The sequence below is a fragment of the Schistocerca nitens genome, chromosome 11 (genome assembly GCF_023898315.1).
Source record: "Schistocerca nitens isolate TAMUIC-IGC-003100 chromosome 11, iqSchNite1.1, whole genome shotgun sequence".
Taxonomy (NCBI): domain Eukaryota; kingdom Metazoa; phylum Arthropoda; class Insecta; order Orthoptera; family Acrididae; genus Schistocerca; species Schistocerca nitens.
This window is the reverse complement of record NC_064624.1, coordinates 72,813,061-72,837,259: the sequence shown is the minus strand read 5'-3', so window position 1 is coordinate 72,837,259 and position 24,199 is coordinate 72,813,061. Positions and strand designations below refer to the sequence as shown.

The following is a 24,199-nucleotide window of genomic DNA, read 5'->3' as shown; positions in this document are numbered from 1 at the left end:
CCCCTGTTTCCACTGGGGTCTCATCCCAATAGGAAACAATCAGCGGTATTCAGGTCAGGTGACCTCGCCGGCCATGGAATATGACCTCCTGCACTGAGATGCTTGCGGACATCCACACTGAAGTGAGGCGGGGCGCCGTCATGTTGTGTCCGCATCCTCCCTCGAACCACAAATCGTACGTTCTCCAACAACTCAGGTGGACCTCTGCACGAACCTCAAGTGCAGGTGGCCATTCATGGGACCAGATGGAAGATATAGAGGCTCGTCCTCCTTGTTTCCTTGCAGGGAATAAAGGATGTACATGTAAACAAACAGCACGGTAGTGCAACCGTGTACGCATGTAAGTTGTAAATAAGGTGGAAAACAGTAATGGTAGACAAAGTGGTAGACAAGTCTACTTCCACATCTCCTTAAGCTGGCTTCTCCGATCCCAGGGTACCTACCTCAAATTGTTCAGTAGAGGATCCTCAGTGTCCTGTTAAATTGTTGCACGCTCTCCTAGCAACACCCTGTAGTCTATTGTTTACCTAAGATTGGAAGATTAAAAAGAGTTTTAGCACAGTGTAACATAAAAAATCACATATATATTGCTACTTTTTTCCTCAGCTTTCTTTCCACTTAAGAGCTGGAGAACATTTTCTAAGTTGCCCCAACATACTGAAAAATTTTTCACAGAAAAGATGATTACTTTTGGTGGGTTTACTGCACACACTAATTATTCTGAAAGGTTTTATTTCAGGTCACAGGTGATGAAAGGTTTGCTACCGCATTTATTTGTTAAAATTTTCCTCAGATAGATTTCGTTGAAAGTGAATTCACTTAAGGGGACCTGGACGCGAACGGGCTGCACTTCTTTACCCCATTCCCAGTGCACATTACTCTTGGTCTACAACGCGGAAGAAGTTGTGGTTTTTTTTTTCGAACAATGAATGAAGTTAACTCAAGCTGTAAAGGGGAACCTATTGAAATATTTGTTATAGTTTAAGAATTACAGTATTTGGCGTAACAGATCCTTTTATAATACACGTTCCCACTCTGGTATCATTTTTTGGTCCATCATCAGTCTAATAGCATTCAAACTGTGGAGGGCTGCTGTCAACATTCATAGGAACACATTATGCCTCTCGTTTTGTAGTCTGGAGTGTATCTGAGGAATTAGAAAAACCCTTATTATGTCACATTACTATTTTGTCTAAGAGATACCGCTAAAATTATATACAGAATGACAAACATAGATCATTTCTGCGATATATTAGGCATAATTCAAAGGTAATAGCCCAGTCTTTACTTGAGAGAAATTTGTTGAACATGGATAAAATCACTATGAAGTTATATGTACCTAATGTTCTGAAACTGTAGTTACGAGAAAATGAGAAAAGAATGTTCACTACGGTTTTCACTCATCGTATGCCTATTTCAGAACATTCCAGAAGCATAATCTTGCTCGCCAATTGCTTCTTTATCCTCTGTAGACCTCTTCAGGAGCCTTTTGCTTACTCTGGACTCCTTAGTGGTGGCTTCCACAGTCGTTTCAGCTTCAACTAGTCACTGGCGATCTATGGTAGTCAGAGCAGCTATTGTATTATTTCCCAGCTGGATGCGTAATTTGTTCACTACTTTTGTCCTGCTGATTACACCATCATTGAAACAGATGACAGCATCCACCACACCCACTTTGAGTACTGTCCATCCAACAAACACTGTTTTTGATACTCGTTGCCACACGCAGCTGTTGAAACTGTCATTGAGGTTTTGTGTACGGCCATGTAGACATTTACTAAGTGATTTTGTGTCTGCAAGGTCCCTGTATGTTGGCTTTATTGTTTCCATGACAGTGGCTGGCAAGAAATGTTTATGGAGATATTCCTTGCCTGTCGCATGAGTGTGGCTGGTTTGCAGACATTTGTTCAAGGAGCGGTTAAGACCAAATCAACAACTGAAATGTAGATTAAAAAAATACATGTTTTGAAACGGGATGAAATTGTCTTTCAGATGGTGACAAAAAAATGTTTTCGAAAATTTCTGTCATTTCAGGTCCAGGTCCCCTTAAAACATGTGTTGAATGCTTAAGCAGCACTTCATTATAAGCTACACTACCTTTGTAGAATGCAGTACTAATTTTCACTGGTTGTCTGAGCGATGTTGTTTTCAGTTCTTCGCCTGTTTCAGCACCGCGTGTGAAACCATCTGCTGCTGAAAACCCGATACTTGCCGTAACGAATACAAGCGTTTCGATAAGTTGGAAGGCCCCTGAAGACTGCTCTGCTCTTAATGGCTATATTTACGGCTACTCTTATTCGCTCGTCGAGAATAGCACGGCAGACGTTATGCGACAGGGGACAGTTCCCGAAAACATCCAGAGTGTCAACTTCTCAGGCCTCACGCCCAGCCACTGCTACGAGGCCTACGTTAGCGTTGTGACCTCGGGCGGAACTGGTCTCTCAGATCTGCTGATAATTCCATTCTGTACCACCAGCACAGGTGAGTGGACTTGCTTAAGAGTAATTAGGAGAGTGGTAGTAGCAATAGTAGTGAATGAGTGAAGTAATACGTCATGACCAAAATGTATAGTTTCATATGCACCACATTGCTATCTTAGCTTCATATCCACGTATCACTATAGATCCCGTAGTTACTCTTAATTACAAAAGAGTGTAATGAGAAAACACATTAACCAGTGGTTTCATAACTTCAGTTCCTGAACTTGTTGTTGTATAAAATTTCAACAAATTAAAAATTACTGTCAAAAACATACATTCTGATCAGTGAACAACTAGGCTGCTACGTGATCTGTGTGTGGACACTGGATTTGCCATACAAGTGGGTGGTATCGGGGGAGGGATGGGAAAACCAACGCCTATGTACGGTGAAGCGAGCTTATCTTTCAGATTTCGTGCCTTACGATACTCAACTGAAGAATCTTCAACTAACTGTGATCATTGATTGTGTAGAATCTTGTTCTCTTCATCTGGGTACCAGTTTTTAGCGTATGAGATTCTCACACTATGACTAGAGTCATTCTACCTTATGGAGAGAGTAATAAACTCTTAGTCATTGCTCCTCACAGAATAAAGTTTATGCATATCAATATTCATTGGTCCTTTCCATGCGTTTCCCGTGTGATGCCCTTAAATGTTACACTGTGCTGAAAGGAAGCTCAGTGGAACTGCTTTATTACCGTTGACTGGATAGCGTTGGTCCCAGTTGCATTCCAGAACAGTATTCTGATGATAAACATATCATTTCGTTCTTGAATTTGCCGTTATATTATATCCTGAAACGATTATTACGGAAGAGATATTTCAGTAGTATCTATACCGAAGAGCCAATGAAACGGATACACCTGCCTAATATCGTGTAGGGCCCCCGCGAGCACGCAGGAGAGCCGCAACACGACGTGGTACGGACTCGAGTAATGTCTGAAGTAGTGCTGGAGGGAATTTACGCCACGAATCCTGCAGGTCTGTCCATAAATCAGTACGATTACTAGGGGGTGGAGTTCTCTTCTGAACAGCATCTTGCAAGGCACCGCAGACATGTTCAATAATGTTCATTTCTGGCGAGTTTGGTGGCCAGCGGGGTGTCCCTGGAGCCACTGTGTAGCAATTCTGGACGTCTGGGGTGTCGCATTGTCCTGATGGAACTGCCCAAGTCCGTCGGAATGCACAATGGACTTGAATGGATGCAAGTGATCAGAGAGGATACTTACGTACGTGTCAGGTGTCAGAGTGGTACCTGGACGTGTCAAGGGTCCTATACGGCTCCAGCTGCACACACCCCACACCATTACAGAGCCTCCACCAGCTTCGATAGTCCACTGCTGACATGCAGGGTCCATGAATTCATGATGTTGTCTCCAGACTCGAACGTGTCCATCTGCTCAATACCATTTGAAACAAGACTCGTCCGACCAGGCAACATGTTTCCAGTCATCAACAGTCCATTGAAATCTGCAGAAATTTGACCAATAGTTGCACTTCTGTCAGGCTGAAAATTTCTCTTCAGTTGTCGTTGGTCTCGTTCTTGCAGGATCTTTTTGCTGCCGCTGCGGTATCGGAGATTTGATGTTTCGCCGGATTCCTTATATGCACGGTAGACTCGTGAAATGGTCGTACGGGAAAAATCACACTCCATCGCTACCTCGGAGATTCCGTGCCCCATCGCTCGTGCACCGACTATAATACAACGTCCAAACTCACTTCAATCTTGATAACCTGCCAGTGTAGCAGCAGTAACCGATCTAACAACTGCGCCAGACACTTGTCGTCTTACGTAAGCGTTGCCGACGGTAGCGCCGTCTCCTTACTGTTTACATATCTCTGTACTGTCCGCTCCGATAGCTGAGTGGTCACTTTGCCATCCTACGGGGCCAGGGTCGATTCCCGCTGGGTCAGGGATTTCCTCCGCTCAGGGACTGGGTGTTGTGCTATCTTCAACATCATTTCATCCCCATCCTGTGCGATTGTCTCCCAATGTGGCGTCGAATGTACACTACTGTCCATTAAAATTCATACACCACAAAAATGATGTGCTACAAACGCGAAATTTAACCGACAGGAAGAAGATGTGTGATATGCAAATGATTAGCTTTTCAAAGCATTCACACAAGGTTGGTGCCGGTGGCGACACCTACAACGTGCTGACATGAAGAAAGTTTCCAACCGATTTCTCATACACAAACAGCAGTTGACCGGCGCTGCCTGGTGAAACGTTGTTGTGATGCCTCGTGTAAGGAGGCGAAATGCGTACCATCACGTTTCCGACTTTGATAAACGTCGGATTGCTGACTATCGCGATTGCGCTTTATCGTATCGCGACATTTCTGCTCGCGTTGGTCGAGATCCAATGACTTTTAGCAGAATCATTGGGTTCAGGAGGGTAATACGGAACGCCGTGCTGGATCCCATCAGCCTCGTATCACTAGCAGTCGAGATGACAGGCATCTTATCCGCATGACTGTAACGGATCGTGCAGCCACGTCTCGATCCCTGAGTCAACAGATGGGGACGTTTGCAAGACAACAACCATCTGCACGAACAGTTCGACGACGTTTGCAGTGGCAGGGACTATCAGCTCGGAGACCGCGGCTGCGGTTACCCTTGACGCTGCATCACAGAAGGGAGCGCCTGCAGTGGTGTACTCAACGACGAACCTGGGTGCACGAATTGCAAAACGTCATTTTTCGGATGAATCCAGGTTCTGTTTATAGCGTCATGACGGTCGAATCCGTATTTGGCGACATCGCGGTGAACGCACATTGGAAGCGTGTGTTCGTCATCGCCATAGTGGCGTATCACCCGACATGATGGTATGGGGTGCCATTGGTTACTCGTCTCGGTCACCTCTTGTTCGCATTGATGGCACTTTGAACAGTGGACGTTACATTTCAGATGTGTTACGACCCGTGGCTCTACCCTTCATTCGATCCCTGCGAAACCATACATTTCAGCAGGGGTAATGCATGACCGCATGTTGCAGATCCTGTACGGGCCTTTCTGGATACAGAGAATGTTCGACACCTGCCCTGGCCAGCACATTCTCTAGATCTCTCACCAATTCAAACCGTCTGGTCAATGGTGACCGAGCAACTTGCTCGTCACAATACGCCAGTCACTACTCTTGATGAACTGTGGTATCGTGTTGAAGCTGCGTGGGCAGCTGTACCTGTACAAGCCATCCAAGCTCTGTTTGAATCAATGCCCAGGCGTATCAAGGCCGTTATTACAGCCAGAGGTGGTCGTTCTGGGTACTGATTTCTCAGGATCTATGCACCTAAATTGCATGAAAATGTAATGATATGTCAGTTCTAGTATGATATATTTGTCCAATGAATACCCGTTTATCATCTGCATTTCTTCATGATGTAGCAATTTTAATGGCTAGTAGTGTAGATAATGTTGTGGGTCGTGCAAACTAAAGACTGCGATCCACTGGCAGAACACTTAAAAGGTGCAACAGGTCAACTATAGAGACTGGTTACACCACCAGTTGCTCTGGCGCTTCAATGTACAGTATAATGATAAACTATGAGCTTTACGTCAGTGCATTTATCGATGGTAAAATTATCTCTATAACGTAATTTCACTAACGTGATTGCTGTTATCGCGTTCCCTGGTGGTATAATTGGGTGGTCCTCGTTGTCTTCTATTTTAAACTTCTAAAACTGATCTTCATGAAATTTAATCTTAAAATTTTGGACCAGGAGCGTTTTCTTAGCATCATGTGGTTCACAGCAAGTAGATTTTCTTAATGAAACATCCATCTCCTCATGCTGCATGGTGGTGTGGACTTGCACAAAATTTCAGATTCCTCTGTTTCTGGATGCCATGTACCCCCTGTGATGGCTGGCATGCGAGTTAAATCAAGTCACATATTATAGCGCTGACGTAAAGTTTATCAGGGCGTGTACATCAATTCTTGATACTGCCAGATTTGCACAATAGTCGTAATAAGAGTTTCCAGTCTCTCTTTGACCCACAAGGGGAGGTTTTAAGAACTCACTACACCAACGATGTAGCACTTGCAGGAATCTAGTTGCCACATAAAGATGTCAGGTACTGACCACTGAATTGGAAAATGTACTCTGCTGTCACTCAGTGCAATGTCTCCAACTGGTTCCTTCATTCACCTGAACAAATCTCCAGCCGACTGTTTAAAGCTGTGCACATCCAGTGCTATACCATAACGAAAACACTTTGAGATACCTTGTCACTAAAAACCAATTATTAACACTAATTATATCGTGTCCTGTCTGTCTCTTGTATCCACATCTTGTATCACATGCAGTTAGCTGAAGTACAATAAACCTCAGCGCTCCACATCAGAGTATGGGAAGACGTTAGTTAATTCCTGCAAACTTCCATACTGGAAGAATAAGCGTGTCTGTCACTGTGAACCTGTAACCTCCAACTGAAGAAACATGCTACACTTTCAGATATCATCCCTGTGGCAGAAGACTAATGACTCGATTGCTATTCCTGCATGGGCTGCCTGACTGACTATTTATACTGCACAAGCTACGAGCTCCCTGCAACTGCCAAAATATTTGAAGCATAGAGACCATTCAGCTAGACAGTCTTGGCAGGCGGGTGACTGGCTTTGAATCAGATGAAGGCATCTGATATGCCCACTGCTCATCCCATTCTCGTGCTAGCAATAATTCTATAGCATGTCTGAGAGAACAGATACAATTTTTACCCAGCAGCAGGTATGAATTAACACAAAGAAATTACAGACATTGCATGCGAGTGAGCATTCATTTAAATCCATGGGAAAAGCTGAAAATTTGTGTCGGACCAGTATTTCAACCCAGGTTACCGGCTCACTGGGCATATGTTCTCACCAGTATGCCATCCAGACACAGTGGTCATCGCTTCTTAACCACACATTACTAATGTTGTGTCCCTCATTACTCGTGGAAGTTCGCTGATTCCCATAAGACTTCGATCATGGTGTGCATTTGCACTGAAGGTACCATGAACCATCATCGCCTTAACTGCATACATGTGGTGTCTATTGTTTAGGACATGTTCAAAAGGGGAATAACATTTTGATCTAGCAAACACTGTGAATTAAGACACTATGAATTAAGACACAAAGGGATTGCAGACTTTCGCTGTGAGGATGCATTGATTTAATGAGGAAAGTAGAAAATTAGAGATGGATGTGGATTTGAACCCTTGTCTTCTGCATACTAGGCAGATGCTCGGACTGCTAAGCCAGCTATACACACTGGTCATCACATCTGCATGGCCTACATCAGCACACTTCTATCACACCCAAATTCTCAACTTATCCACACACTACATGTAGTGCTCCTTGCCCATCGTCATTACTCATGGAATTCACACTGAAAAGAGCGTTGGCCGTCCTTCTCTTAGTTGTATATATGTGGTGTCTGTTGACTCATACCTGTTGCGAGTAATCAGGACAATGGGCCACGGGCACTACATTAGTAGTGCGTGTGTGGATAAGTTGGGAATGTGGGTCTGATAGGAAGTGTGCTAGGGTAGTCCGTGCACTTGGGATGAGCACAGTGTCCGAAAGGCTCAGTGGTCAGAACATTTGCCTAGTAAGCAGGAGGGTTTGAATCCCAGTCTGAGGCAAGTTTCCAACTTTCGCCATCGATTTAAATCAGTGCCCATCAAATCCAGTATTTTTAATTTCCTTGTGTCTTAATTCTACAATAATGTTTGCCATCTGACACGACTCCATTCATCATCAGCAGCAATCTTGTATCTACCGCTGGAGAAACGCCTCCTCTAGACTCTGTAATGTATTAAAGTCTCGTCCATTACTAGTCCCTACCCCATGTTATTTGAGAATATTTGGCACTGGCAGCAGTACATAAAGTCTAAGTAAGCCTTCTGCAGTTCTGTCACAATTATCAGCTGACATCACGTGTCTCCCAATGGAGCCAATTTAAATAAGTCATGCCAGCCTAGCCGTTCAACTCCCAGCTGCGGAAAAGTGTGAACATACCTCGACCGTAAGCTCTAGAAGGAAGCAGATGTGGTACCTAGTCTCACCAGCAGCAGGGGTCTTACCCTAAGGCATACCCAGGTATTGGACCTGATTCAAACAAACCTAAAAGCACTGCTCCAAATCAAATACTTAGTCCTCTGAACGCTAGTGGCTAAACTCTTACAAATAATGACCAAAATTTATAATGCCACTTATTGATTTTTCTACTACTATCAGTGCCGAGAAAGAGATTAACGACAGTAATAGTGGTTTCAGAAACCTAACGGTTTAAGCCAATGACTGCGACTACAGCAACTCATGTTTATATTGTCCACTTACTTGGCATCTACATGAACATCTACATGAGTACTCTGCTATTGACAATAAAGTGCCTGGATGAGGGTTCAATGACCTTGCCATGATCAGCGCTGAAACAGTTTTTAAGTTCCTTACCTCTAAGTAGATTTCACGTCGGAACTTTATCCTCAGAGTAACAGATGAGCTTGCTGCCCTCTACAAACTGCAGACAGGCACTCGATACCGGCGCTGGCCAATATGGAAAAGGCGTTGTCAAATTCAGGACTTTATGCTCGGAGCCGCAGATGAGCTTGCTGCCCCTTACAAACTGCAGACAGAAGTCAATCTCCCCGTTAAGGCACTCCATACCGGCACTGGCCAATATGAAAGTAGAAGATCTTGTCAAATTCAGATTTCCTGCAAACAACAAAAGGGAAATAGAATATCAAGCTTACGCTTGAAGTACAACAAGTATGCGTGAAAAAGCTGCCGAGCAAAAACTCTTGTCGAATGTCTGAATCCCACCTTAGGCAATTCCATCAACTCCTTGTTCTTAAGGGGCTCCGGAACGCCCTATACTTGCAATGTTAAAATAACGCTTATAAATTACATCTTTCCTCACAAAGTATTTGAGGTAGGAAGTTGAACATTTTACAGATTATTTATTGGAATATGGGCTACAACTTAACACAGGGATTTTACAAAATCTTAGTTCAGTTATTAAAGATGACTTTTTTTCAATTGTAATGAAAATTCACATTTTTTTGCAATTTTTTATTTATATATTAAAAAATATACAGTTTTTTGGAAAAAGGCTGTGTTAAATTATGCAGAAGGTACTGTGTAACATTTACTGAAAGTTTGAAACAAATATGTTTGGAATATCCTTAGAAAACATGTAATTAGTATGAGAAAATAAAACTTTTGGGAATCGAGCGACAAAGATTGGATTAACTTTTTAGTGCATTCCAGGTCCATAGGAGGGATTATCTTCATCCTCTGCAAACTCCTCCTCCAACTTCCTCTTGTTCCTCCTCCTGTTTACTCTTGCTTGTATTTCTAGACTCTTTACAGCCCTGTCTGCAGCCCGAAGGCGTTCCTTGTCTAAAGCAAGCATCGCTCGTACCATGTTAGAACATATCTTCATTCCCATATTTCTAAATACCTTTGGCTTTCCAACATTTCTCCTTTCCTTAAAAGCCTTCAGAGGATTTCTAATAACTTTACTTTTACTCATTATTATACTTCAACAAAACAGAGACTCAAGAAACAGAATTAATTACGAATATTTTCGAGATAACGACAGAGTAAATAAACATGAAACAATCGACAATCACAGCAGCGATATATATTGAACCATGACAGGTTAGCCACAACACATACTTTATCTCTCATCACTAAAATGTACCTGATGAACACGGACGTTAATAATAACACCATTTGACAGCAGTTTAACAGCGCCAAAGTGGGTCACGCCCATGTAGAACACATTTCAAAAAAAAAAATTAAAAATAGTTGTAGTCTTCGGAATTGAATAAATTATATATCTATTAAAAGGTAATAGTCTGCAGATTCAGAAAACGAAAAAAAGTAAAAATTGAACTTTTCATGATTTTGAGCCTTTCCGGAGCCCATTAAATATATGCAAATAGTTATAGGTTGAAGATATTTGTTCCATTGCTTCAGTTCTTTGATAGCAGTAAGCAAGAAAACATGCAGAGAATTTTGTCACTTGCTACATTTTAGAATCTTTCACAAATATTTGGTACTTACGTTATTTTTCTATAAAAATAAAAATACTATTAATACTCACACAAACAATATGATTTTATAAAAAAAACACTATAACATTGTTTTACTTGCTGGTTTTAACGACGATTGGTGAAAGATTGTGGAATTTCTTCTGTAACATTTAAAATAAAAAAAAAATGTTTACTTCTGGAAATTTATGTTTGACAGTGTACTATTCATTTTAGAGACGTATTGTCAACATGAAGACTCTCGAAACACCACTCAAATACTAAAGAAACGATGTTTCTCTACTGTGGGTCAAAAATTATCCACCTGGTACTACCAGGGGTACGGCGAAGTCCGGTACTTCTAGTGTTAAATTTAACACTAGAAGTACTCCTTATTGACTCTAAAAGCGTGTGCCGCTTGAAATTTGCTCGCTGCCTCTCCGCCAGTCACAGGCTTCCTCGGGTCCCCTCGCCCCTCGCCTGCCATTATTCACGACCCAAAATCTACTTAAGGTGTCTGTCTTCTGTCCGCCTGCTTAGCTGGGTGGTAACGTGCTCGCCTCGCATGCAAGTGGGCCCTGGTTCGATTCCTGGGTGGGTTGGAGGCTTTCTCCGCTCGGGGACTCGGTGTTGTGTTGTCCTCATCATTACATCCTCACCACCGGTGCTCAAGTCGCGCATTGTGGCGTCGACTGCACTCGGCGGCAGAACTTCCCCGAATAGGGACTTCCCGACCAACGTCGCCATACACTCATTTTCATTTCGGCCACCTGACACCTTTCTGCACAACATTAGTGAACTCCACGAAAATTTTCTTCTAGCCACGTATTGTAACCAAAAACCTTCGTTTGTTAAGCTGGCATTATTTACACAAGTGGTAACGTGGGGTCCAGTGGATTCCCATGACATGTTAAATAAGTAGGTTACTTAACACATAACAATGTCAAGGGAACCATATAAATTCTGAAATTGAATGCTTATTTGAAAGGCAACATAAACTGAGCATTCAATGATTCAACAGTCCTCTACTGACAACTCTTTACAATTACCATTCATACATTGATCACAGAGAGTAAGCAAATGTTTCATGCAGACACGTTTTCCTCACTGATGACAAGTTAATCGAGTTTCTACATCCTTATCCCTAGGACAGATGATGCACTTTCTTTTCGCAGCTGAGTCTTCTTGTGCTGGTTCGTCATTGAGAACTGATGTTGATTAACTCATTTTTGCTGCCATTTGGCGAATTTCTCTGGGTAAGCAATCCGTTATTGCCCTTTTCTTTAGCTAGTTTTGCACCAAGCTGAATCCCGTTTCCCAAAGAAAATCCTTCCCTGTCATTTTCTTTTCAGCGTCATTGCTTCTAAAAATTGCAATGCTATTGATTCCATATAGATCAATTATGCAAAATAATATTGTCATCTACTGCACTTCCTCACCGTTGAGTATGTGGCACACGACTTCCCAATTACATCAACCCCCCACGCCCCCATTTTTCTGACGTAAAATGTGACAATGGTTCAAATGGCTCTGAGCACTATGGGACTCAACTGCTGTGGTCATAAGTCCCCTAGAACTTAGACCTACTTAAACCTAACTAACCTAAGGACAGCACACAACACCCAGCCATCACGAGGCAGAGAAAATCCCTGACCCCGCCGGGAATCGAACCCGGGAACCCGGGCGTGGGAAGCGAGAACGCTACCGCACGACCACGAGATGCGGGCTACTGTGACAATGTTTGTTCCTTGTTTACACCCGACTTAGGGTCTATTGACGTATCTTCAAGGTGCAGAGAAGAAATTGACAGTTCATTTGTATTCTTATTTGGGGCATAGGGGAGCGAAGTGAAATCATTTTGAAAGTCAACCATTGTGGATTTCACATCTCTCTTCTTAGCCACAAATTGGGGAGGAACCCCTCGCTTCTTTTTTCAGCGTACCGACATACAGGGTAACAATTATTAAACTACAGTAGAAAGTGCGCCAGAGAAAATGTATACACTCTTTGTCAGGTTCTACCGAGGTATCGATATTGTCGTTCGATTTGACTTAGGAATGTGTTGTAGTATAGTCTTCGCCTCAACAGATTTTAGTACTCTCATCACGGTATTGAGAAAACAAGATGGCTGGTGCACGCTTGACATTCGAGCAACGAAAATGTATTGTGAATTCGGCGAAGTGGCGTCAAATCGAAAGACTTGCACCCGGCGAACGGTCTACCCGACTGGAGGCCGTAGTCACACATTCACATGTTTTAGTGGTTTTTCAAGTTTGATAATGCCGTGTAAGTGCAACGTCAGTGGAGGCGGGAGTTTGAAACAGAACCGCCCACCCGCCTAAGAATTAAACGTATCATTGACAAGTTTGAATTGCATGGAACGATTTGTGATACTCAGAAAGGAAGATCAGGAAGACAGCGTACAGCTACAAGTCCTGCTACGTCGTCTCTCGTGTAGGAATCGTTTGTTAATTCTCCATGGAAGTCTGCCACCCAAAGTGCACGTGAAGTGGGGGTTAGCAATACAAGTGTACGAAGAATTCTGAAAGCTGCAAAGTGGAAAGTTTACATTCCACGATTACTGCAGCCGATTAATGATAACGATCCTGATCGCCGAATGCAATTTTGCGAATCGTATCAGCAAATGGTAAATGATGACAAACAATCTGTGACGAAGGTAATGTGGAGTGATAAGCAGAGTTTAAACATAATGGAACCGTGAATCGGCATAAAGTGTGTACTGGTCACCGGAAAATCCGCTGTTTATGTGGATGAAGCGGTCAATTCACCAGGGGTTCCTGTGTAGTGTGGACGTAGGGGCTTAGTAGGACCCATTTTCTTTGATGGTGCTGTCACTGGAAAAGTGTATCTGGAACTGTTACGCACATCAATTTTGCCAGATTTACGTGCACTTTACGGAGCTGATGACGAGGTCTTCTGCCAACAGGACGGGGCGACACAACGCTACCACCTAGCCGTACGAGCTTTCGTGGATGACTATTTTCTGGGGCTTTGGACTGGACGAAGAGGGCCCATTGATTTACCCCGGTGGTCACCAGATCTATCACCTTCGGACCTTTACGTGTGGGGAACTGTGAAAGATAACCTCTATCGACGTAAGTCACGCACGCTGAAGGAACTTCGTCAGGAGGTTACAGCGACATGTGCAGTTAGTTACAAACTACGGCGTGCACGCATTTTATTCTACATGTAAACGTCACTACATGTATTCGGATTAAGGTTATGACATGTTTGATAGGCCTGCCATCATTGGCGTTGATGTGGCGCAGACGAATAGCGAAATCCTGCGTGACCCGCTAAAGCGTCGGAACATCGACGCTGTCGAAGACCTCCTGAATGGCTGTTTTCAGCTCGGCAATGGTTTTGTGGTTATTGTTGTACACCTTGTCTTTAATATAGCCCCACAGAAAGAGTCTCACCTATTCAGATCCGCAGAATATGGCGACCAATCGAGGCCGATTCCAGTGTCCTTTGGGTACCCCAGAGCCAGAATGCAGTCCCCAAAGTGCTCCTCCAGGACAATCAACTCTCTCCTGTTTCTATAGGGCTGAGCTCCGTCTTGCACGAACCACATCTGGTCGAAATCAGGGTCACGTTGGATAATGGGGATGAAATCACCTTCCAAAACCTTCACGTACCGTTTATTGTTCATGGTGCCATCGAGGAATATCGTACCGATTATTCTGTGACTGGAGACTGCACACAACACAGTTACTTGTTGGATGAAGAGACCTCTCGATCGTGTCACTCCCCTAAATGCGCCAATTTTGCTTGTTGACGAACCCATCCGAATGAACGTGGCCGACAACAACAAGTCGCGTGCGCAAGCGCGTTCTAATTCCCATCATGCCCCGCGGTCACTCATGCAGTTTGAACGTCCTAACGCAAACCGTTCAGACATTATGACGATTTCATTTCATACAATTATCCTATATGTTAGGTTTTTCTCGAACAATCTCAGGATACGAGGAAGACTAGAAAGCTAGTTATCTCCATTTATGTTCCTACCTATGTCACTCTACCAGTCTTATAACCACATCATTTCCAGAGGTGGACAACTTCTATGGGCCATTATGTTCATTTCCAATGTAAATCTCCATGGAAATAGTGTACATCTGTTAGAGTGAAGACTTTGAGGCCATTTGCCCAGATTAATCGGAAAATACTGTCGAAATCTACAGAGACCTCTGAATGGAACAAGATGTTCAGCTAATGTCAGATACCCAGAAGGTTTGTAATTGACTCTGCATTTGCGTATGAAATGTTCAAATATAAATCGAATTGGTGCCAGGTTTACTTGCTGTTTACGTCGTGGTCGAGTGTCCGCCATCGAACCGCATGTACCTCAAAAGAAACTAGAAACGATTACAAGTGATTGTTGTTAGGAAATGTTGACTAAAATCAAAAGTCCAGTGATGACTTTTAATCCAGTATCATCAGTCAAATACGCAGTCCTGTCATTTTTATTCTTTTCCTTGTCTTTGTCAATTTTTATGTTTGTACTAACAACTGTGGTATCTAATAGCGCAGACAAACAGTCACTGGGAGATTTAAAAGTCTTTCCCGATCCCTTTACTCCGGCAACATGAGTTCTGGCATTGCTCATTCTAGCTTTTACTCTCTGATTGGCAGGAATCTTCCTCCATGTTGTGCCCTTGTCGTGATCTATGAAAAAAGTAGACAGATCTAAATCTGCACCATATGAATCAGCAGATTGCTCACTCGTGGTATTATGCTCATATTCGATACAGTAGTCTGACACAGTATCAGAAGACAATCCATCTACAGAGGTATCTTCATCACAAACCTCCTCCATGGAGCAACTGGATGCGTCTTCTTCCATCGTGTGTTACAAAAATTAAATCAATTAATGAGAATTCCAAATTCAAAAGTTTCAGACCGACACGAAAGCCTGAGTATGCGAATTTACACCTGCTTGTTGGGCACTGTCTTGCAATGGAAGTCTTGACATGTGGGTCCAGGAACTCCGAAGGCACTAAATAACTGCCAAACGCTACCAACAATGAGCAACACAAGAATGGAAAACTAGTGACGGGAAGTAAACAGATGTGAGAGAGCATTGATAGACGTCAGGCAATGTTGCCAACTTTGTTCGTATAAATTTTAATAAGCTAAATGTGCTGGAGATCTGCCGGACCGCATGTTAAGAATTAAAGGTTAAGGTAGCTTGAGCTTTTCTGTTGGCCTAGTATTTCCTCATTTTCCTATCGGACCATTTCCTGACATCAGTGAGCGTAACTTATGTAAGGAATGACCTGGTTTCAATAGCTAAATGATAGCCACCAATGTCAGTTACTAAATCTTGCTTAAAGTGAAGTTCTGCAAGGTCTTTCTCAATTTTGTTTCACCCACAGGGATTTAGTGCCTTTAACCTTTTTGGCTATTTAGAAGTCGTTATACGAGTGTATGTGGAGATTAATTCTGTACACGTGGCCATAGCAAACTAGTCGCCTTTTTCTGATTCCACTGGTGAGGTAGAGAACACGATTAGGTCCATGCAGTCGTCTCCCATCTGACACGATCCCAGGCCCCACAATCTTTTGCTTGAACAACCTTTGTGGTAATTCGACAACTCTTACTGGCGTCTTTCTGCTCAGAGACAGGCAGCTTGCTGCATAGGAGACTGACGCTCTGACTGCTGTCTTATCGTGTCTCAGTTTGGTATTCGTCGACAGATGTTTCAAGGCGTACGTTTTTTCAACAAGCATAGTCCATCCTATCTAGTTCACTTTCCTTTGTTCTAAGACTAAAGCTGCGCTGAGATCACTTGTCCATCCTCCAGAGTACTCTGCGGTTTCGACTCTAGACATGTTTGCTAGTGTTGTCTCTTGTCGTTACTGGGCGTTTTTAGCATTGGTATTGAATTTTCTATTTCCAATGCTGATCAGTATACCTATTTTCTCTGTTATCAAATGCAGTGCTTGGAACTGCATAGAACCCTCCTGCACGTCATTTGCCTATATATTCATTATTGCCCATTTCCAAACTTTGTCTATGTTCTCTTACCTGCGAAAATAATGGGAGTGTATAATACATCAGTCAACGCGATCACAGTGTAATGTTTATTACTTCAGGAGTGGATGTGTAGTAGCTGGTACTGTTCCATGACGCTTACCCGCCAGGTCAGCCCAGGGCTCAAACGCGCTGCTTCCAGGGCTCAGGTGGGCGCGCGAACCCAGATCGAATCCGCCCAGCGGATAAGTGATGAGAGCCGGTGTGAGCCAGCCTGTATCTGGTTTTTAGGCGATTTTCCACATTCCCTAGGAGAATACCGGACTGGATCCCACGGTCCGCCTCAGTTACACAACTCAGAGACATTTAAAAAACGTTTGAACTATTTTATGGCTTACACAGACAGTTGGGGTACGCTAACTTCATCCAGAGGGATACGGGAAGGACATCCGACCACCCTCTTACACTAACATCGCCAAATCCATAATCTCATGGTTGACCCCACGCTGCAGTGGGACTAAGGCCCAAAGAAAATGATGAGGATGATGATGATGACTGTTTCATGATGCTTCTGAGGACGTAGATGAAGATGAAATATGATGTAACTTCCTGGTAGATTAAAACTGTGTGCCCGACCGAGACTCGAACTCGGGACCTTTACTCACAGCTTTACTACTGCCAGTATCTCCTACCTTCCAAACTTTACAGAAGCTATCCTTGCAGGAGAGCTTTTGTAAAGTTTGGAAGGTAGGAGACGAGATACTGGCAGAAGTAAAGCTGTGAGTACCGGGCGTGAGTCGTGCTTCGGTAGCTCAGATGGTAGAGCACTTTCCCGCGAAAGGCAAAGGTCCCGAGTTCGAGTCTCGGTCGGGCACCCAGTTTTAATCTGCCAGGAAGTTTCATATAAGCGCACACTCCGCTGCAGAGTGAAAATCTCATTCTGAAATATGACGTTGCATGAAGAATTTGGCAAAGCACTGAAAGACCTAAATCGAAACAAGGGCCAGGGAGTAGACAGCATTCCATTAGAATTACTGATAGCCTTGGGAGAAATAGCCCTCACAAAACTCTACCATCTGGTGGTTAAAATTTATGAGACAAGCAAAATACCACCAGTCTTCAAGAAGAATATAATAATTCGAATCCCAAAGAAAGCAAGAGCTGACAGGTGTGAAAATTACCGAACTATAATGTATGGCTGCAAAATACTAACACGAATTCTGTACAGACGAATGGAAAAACTGGTAGAAGCCGACCTCGGGGACGATCTGTTTGTATTCCATAGAAATTTTGGGACACGTGGCGCTATACTGACCCTAGGACTTATCTTAGCAGATAGATTAAGGAAAGGCATTTGTAGACGTAGAGAAAGCTTTTGACAATGGTGACTGGAATACTCTCTTTCAAATTCTGAAGGTGGTAGGGCTCAAATACAGGGAGCAAAAGGCTATTTACAATTTGTACAGTAACCAGATGGCAGTTATAAGAGTCGTCGGCCATGAAAGGGAAGTAGTGGTTGGGAAGGGAGTGAGACAGGGTTGTAGCCTATCCCCAATGTTATTCAGTCTGTATACTGAGCAAGGAGTAACCGAAACAAAAGAAAAATTTTGAGTAGGAATTAAAATCCATTGAGAAGAAGTGTATACTTTGAGGTTTGCCGATGACACTGTAATTTTTTCAGTGGCAGGAAAGAACCTGGAAGAGCAGTTGAACGGAATGGACAGTGTCTTGAAAAGAGGATAGAAGATGAACATGAGCAAAGGAAAACGAGGATAATGGAATGCAGTCTAATTAAATGCTGAGGGTATTAGTTTAGGAAATGAGACACTTAAAGTAGTAAATGAGTTTTGCTATTTTGGGGAGCAAAATAACTGATGATGGTCGAAGTAGAGAGGATATAAAATGTAGCCTGGCAATGGCAGGGAAAGTGTTTCTGAAGAAGAGAAATTTGTTAACATAAAATATAGATTTAAGTGTCAGGAAGTCGTTTCTGAAAGTATCTGTATGGAGTGTATCCATGTATGGAAGTGAAACGTGGACGATAAATAGTTTAGACAAGAAGGGAATATAAGCTTTCGAAATGCGGTGCTACAGAAGAATGCTGAAGATTAGATGGGTAGATCACATAACTAATGACGAGGTACTGAATAGAATTGGGGAGAAAAGAAGTTTGTGGCACAACTTAACTAAAAGAAGGGATCGGTTGGTAGGACATGCTCTGAGGCATCAAGGGATCACGAGTTTAGCATTTGAGGGCAGCGTAGAGGGTAAAAATCGTAGACGGAGACCAAGAGATGAATACACTAGGCAGATTCAGAAGCATGTAGGTTGCGGTAGTTACTTGGAGATAAGGAGGTTGCACAGGATAGAGTAGCATCAAACCAGTTTCTGGACTGAAGACCACAACAATAACACACTATTTTACACAGGAAATGTGCCCAACGATATGCTTATTTCAATCAAGGAAGTGTGTGACGTAAATAGACTTAAAAGAGAAATAGTATCAATGTTTGTGGACATACCGCAAAATTGGGTCGTTGAAATTGTTACCATTTATACAGGACGTTCGGAAATTCCGTTTACGAACTCCTAGGACTTGTAGAGGGGGAGTGAATACATAACATTTGTAATAGGAACCCATGTCCGGAAACGTAATGCAACGTCGCTACAGAGCGTAAAAGTCATAGGCGCCAGCGCCTGTAAATGAATGTATGTACAGGGTGATTCCGTGATGACGCTAAAAACTTCCTAGGATGATGGAGAAGTACAGAAGTGTTAATTTGAGGTAAGGATCCCTGTACCGGATGCAAGCGTGTCTAGATTTACAAGCGAAAACCGTTCTGTTATCCCTGGCAGTGGAGTACATGTACTGGTACAGTTGTTGCTAGGATAGAGTGGCACGCAACTTTCAGACATGGTGGTATGGACCAAAATGAAGGAAAAAAATGTACAGCAAAGAAGGGCTCCAAAATGCTTACATTAAGAGCTATGAGCACATGTTCAATAGAGGAGATGTGTTTCACACTAATGACGAAGAGCAAGTGCTCACAACTGATGAGATATGCATTTTAGAGAAAACGTTTACTAGACACTTATTCCTTGTTTTGGTCGATACTATCACATCTGAAAGTTTCCTACCCTAAAATCTTAGAAACAACAAACACAACAGTAGCGATACATGTATTCCACTGTAAGAGCTATCAGAATTATTTTTTTCACTTATAACTTTAGACTCATTCACTTCCGTTACGGGGACTCTTACATGATATTGATACATTTATCCTTCTCTATCATCCTAGGAAGTTTGTAACATTATCACGTAATCACGCCAAATGTAAATACACTGAGAGGCGTCAGTGACTGTAGCTTTGACGCTGTGTTGCGTCGCTGGATGAAATTTGCGGACATGGGATCCTATTCAGAATATCACTGTCACTCCCATCTACATGTCCGAGCAATTTGTGACGGAAATTTCCGAACACCATGTATACTCTGAACCCCGCTGTATGAGACTTCATCTTCTCATATTGCCATTACGTTAATTTCTGCTTGTTGTAGAATGGTTTAACTGCTAGCCTCATAACTTTGATCTCTTATAGTTACTGGGACTAAAGGAAAAATGAACCCAGGCTTAATATGAAATAAAAAATGAATACTCAACGATATTATGGTTCAAATGGTTCAAATAGCTCTGAGCACTATGGGACTCAACTGCTGAGGTCATTAGTCCCCTAGAACTTAGAACTAGTTAAACCTAACTAACCTAAGGACATCACAAACATCCATGCCCGAGGCAGGATTCGAACCTGCGACCGTAGCGGTCTTGCGGTTCCAGACTGCAGCGCCTTTAACCGCACGGCCACTTCGGCCGGCCAACGACGATATTATGAAAAACCAAAAGTTGCTCATAGTGCGTTACGTTGCTTACTCATATACATTATGTGATCAAACGTATCCGAACACACCCAAAAACATACGGTTTTCAGATCAGGTGCATTGTGCTGCTACCTACTGCCAGGTACTCCATATCAGCGACCTCAGTAGTCATTAGAGATCGTCAGAGAGCAGAATGGGGCGCTCCGCGGAACTCACGAACTTCAAACATGGTCAGGCGATTGGGTGTCACTTGCGTCGTACGTATGTACGCGAGATTTCCACACTCCTAAACATCCCTAGGCCCACTGTTTCCGATAGTGAAGTGGAAACGTGAAGGGACACGTACAGCACAAAAGCGTACAGGTCGACCTCGTCTGTTGACTGACAGAGACTGCTGACAGTTGAAGAGGGTCGTAATGGGTAATACGCAGAAATCTATCCAGACCGTCACGCAGGAATTTCAAACTGTATTAGGATCCACTGCAAGTACTATGTTAGGCGGGATGTGAGAAAACTTGGATTTAATGGTCGAGCGCCTGCTCATAAACCACACATCACGCCGGTAAATGCCGAACGACGCCTCGCTTGGTGTAAGGAGAGTAATCATTGGAAGAATTAAACAGTGGAAAAACGCTGTGTGGAGTGACGAATGACGGTACACAATGTGGCGATCCCACGGCAATTACATATTTCAACACGGTTGAGCACCTGTTCATAACGGACGGCCTGTGGCCGAATGGTTACACGACAGTATCTTCCCTGTAATGAACTGGCCTGTACAGAGTCCTGACCTGAATCCTATGGAACACCTTTGGGATGTTTTGGAACGCTAACTTCGTGACAGGTCTCACCGACCGACATCGATACCTCTCCTCAATGCAGCACTCCGTGAAGAATGAGCTGCCATTCCCAAGCAACCTTCCAGCACCTTGATTGAGAGAGTGGAAGCTGTCTTCAAGGCTAAGGGTGGGACAACAGCATACTGAATTCCAGCATTACCGATGGAGGGCACCACGAACCTGTGAGTCATTTTCAGCCAGGTGTCCGGATACTTTTGATCTCATACTGTATCTTCTGTGAGCATCCACAGGAGTACTCATTTCACAGAGGTATGGCGGCCGTAGTATCGGCACATAACACCGTTACATAGTAAGAAAGAAATTAGCTTGTAACTCACTACATACAAAGCTTTCCTTTTAGATATTATCCGCGGTCTCTGGGCTTGTACGCTCATATTGTCTTTGATCGCTTGTAACAGACAAAATAAGGTGGGCACCAGCAAGGACAAAGCTGAAGTTCGTAGGACGCCATCATTTTCTCCTCCTCTTGCCCATGTTGGCCACCATCTGCACAGCCACACGTATTGTGGAAAGTGATTGTACAAAATGCTCAAGGTGAGTCTATCGGACTCAATGCTTGAGTTTAGCTCATCCAGAGTAGTGCGATTTACCTGCTAGGACTACATGTGTGGTAGAGTGGTTGGCGCTGTTAGCTACTGTAGTACATGCACTGGGTTTCATTCCCTCAGATCACGGATGGCTGAATTTTCCAGAGATGAGTCGGTCCGGAACGGGACACACTCACTCACATGCGATTAGATGAGAAGGTTCTCAAGTAAATGAAAACCGGCATTTACCTACAATGCTAACACCTGCCTGGGATTACTTATTCGTCTGTGACAATGAAAGTAGGTGTGATATTACTCATTTAAATGATCAACATCAACTGGACCATCCAAGTTCGAAGCAGAAACATTATTTTCTTTAGATTTCCCATGGTTGCCTGAGAACATTTTCACCATACAGTGTCATTCACGCTGAAATGAGCTGTACGATACATAAATTGTCTGTGAAGCCACTACCGTGTGCCGCACGACAAACCAAATATCGACCTTCTGTGCTGCGGTGGGCGATGCCACTGCAAGTGGTTATCAAGGCGTTCCTTCGGTCCTACGTGACGGATGACCCTTTCCAGATTTCCAGATTCCATAGTGGCTTATGTGAACCGTGGACGGAAGTATATGGCAGAGTATGTGACAAAAGCTGTGCGGCACATTTAGGAGCATTCAGATACTAATGGTTGTGTATGAATATTTCCCTCCACACCTCAGTGTCCGCTGTTTTTAAATTCGTCACATCTTGCAACAGTTTTGATTGTTACAAGCAGCGCCTGCAACAGACAAGAATCCAGGTTTAAGTGCTTCTCTAGCATGTAATCCTAATTTGAGTTTTTAAACATTTATTAAGGTTTTCAAATTGCGTGACGTAATCCTTATTAGTCAATGTCACATAATGCTTCACTCGATTTTCATACCACAACTGCTGCCTGAAACAGAACATTTTTCCGATTCTTTTTTTTTTTTTTTTGTAGTATGAAACATACTAGGAAAGGAAAACAGGAAATGCCACAATATACCACACTGCTCCGGAATTACCTGCACTCGGTTTGTGGTAGCGTCAGAAAAACTCGATCCTCCGAAGAATGTCAGCCATTCCTAGCAGAATTTTCGCCCTATTTCACTGTTTGTACGAACCGCAAAGGTTTTATGCGGACGTGGATTTGATGCACTCAGCAGCGGAGTTGTTAGTCCTCTTGCTGAAATATTCCGTGACAAATATGCTTAAAATAAACAAACTCATAAAGAAAAAAATACTTGAAACCAGATTCCCACTTTATCACATTCATTCATCCAATAAATTAGGTGACATAGATTGTAGGGTTATTTGTTTCATCAATGTTAAAGTGCGTTGTTTCAAACATAATCTATAGCCTTAAGGCTACAGCTACAGATTAGAAAAATGTTACTGGGTGATAAGTTATTCAAATGCACTGTGACGACCCGACAAATGTTAGAACACAGTTCATTCTTACTTAAGTCAAACATTTGACAAAAGATTGAAAATGTTACCACATTCTTCCAATCGTCTGCTAAAACCGGGGAGATCCAGGTTCGAACACCGTCTCAAGTTTACTTACGGTGTCCTCGACGGATATGACGAAAAGAGTGTAAGAAAATCTCAACGCCTAACTTTATTTACGCCTGGCAATAGCGTAAATAGAGCACTTATTTGGGGGAGCAGACACAAGAAAGAATGATGATAATATGGGGGACCTGAATCTATACTTTCGTAAAATAGTTCTCTGAACTCTGATTATTTAACAGCACGTGACTCACTGCCTTGTCAATATAGCATTGCGGGAGACGATTTTAAAGTCTGTTGCAAAATTGATGTCAATGTGATGCATCCATAGAGACAAAAACATAGATGTAATCTCAGGGATTATATCTCTTGTCATCACATTAAAATATTGCTGCAGGATAGCTTTACCGTAGGGAAATTATGAAAAGAAACCTTTGAGTTAAATAAAGTATTTCCTTTTTAAACGAAATGATCTGTTTTGCTGAGAAGCAGCCAATTATACTGAAAAAAAAAAGGTTCAAATGGCTCTGAGCACTATGGGACTTAACTTCTGAGGTCATCAGTCCCCTAGAACTTAGAACTACTTAAACCTAACTAACCTAAGGACATCATACACATCCATGCCCGAGATAGGATTCGAACCTGTGACCGTAGCGGTCGCGCGGCTCCGGACTGTAGCGCCGAGAACCGAATTATACTGAACTGAAAGTTTTTGGTTTTTACTTTAATATGAAATATATTAATTTATGCACTTTCTTTTTCTTTTTTTACTAATTGTGATTTTGAGTCTATTAAAGCGTCCAATGATGACGGAACGCTATGAAATTATAATGAAATTATTTCTACGTAAGACGCCTACCAAGAATGGTCTATTGTTCGGCCGTTCTTCTCGTTTATTTGAAAAATAAA

At 42.9% G+C, this 24,199-nt stretch overlaps 1 protein-coding gene across 1 annotated transcript in view; it reads left to right on the top strand.

The window, feature by feature from the left end:
• Nucleotides 1-24,199, top strand: part of LOC126212940 (uncharacterized) — a 483,964-nt gene that overhangs the window by 376,430 nt on the left and 83,335 nt on the right. The window contains exon 20 of the mRNA XM_049940457.1: nucleotides 2,170-2,481. Within this exon, the coding sequence (XP_049796414.1) occupies nucleotides 2,170-2,481 (312 nt within the window). The remainder of the gene's footprint in view (nucleotides 1-2,169; nucleotides 2,482-24,199) is intronic.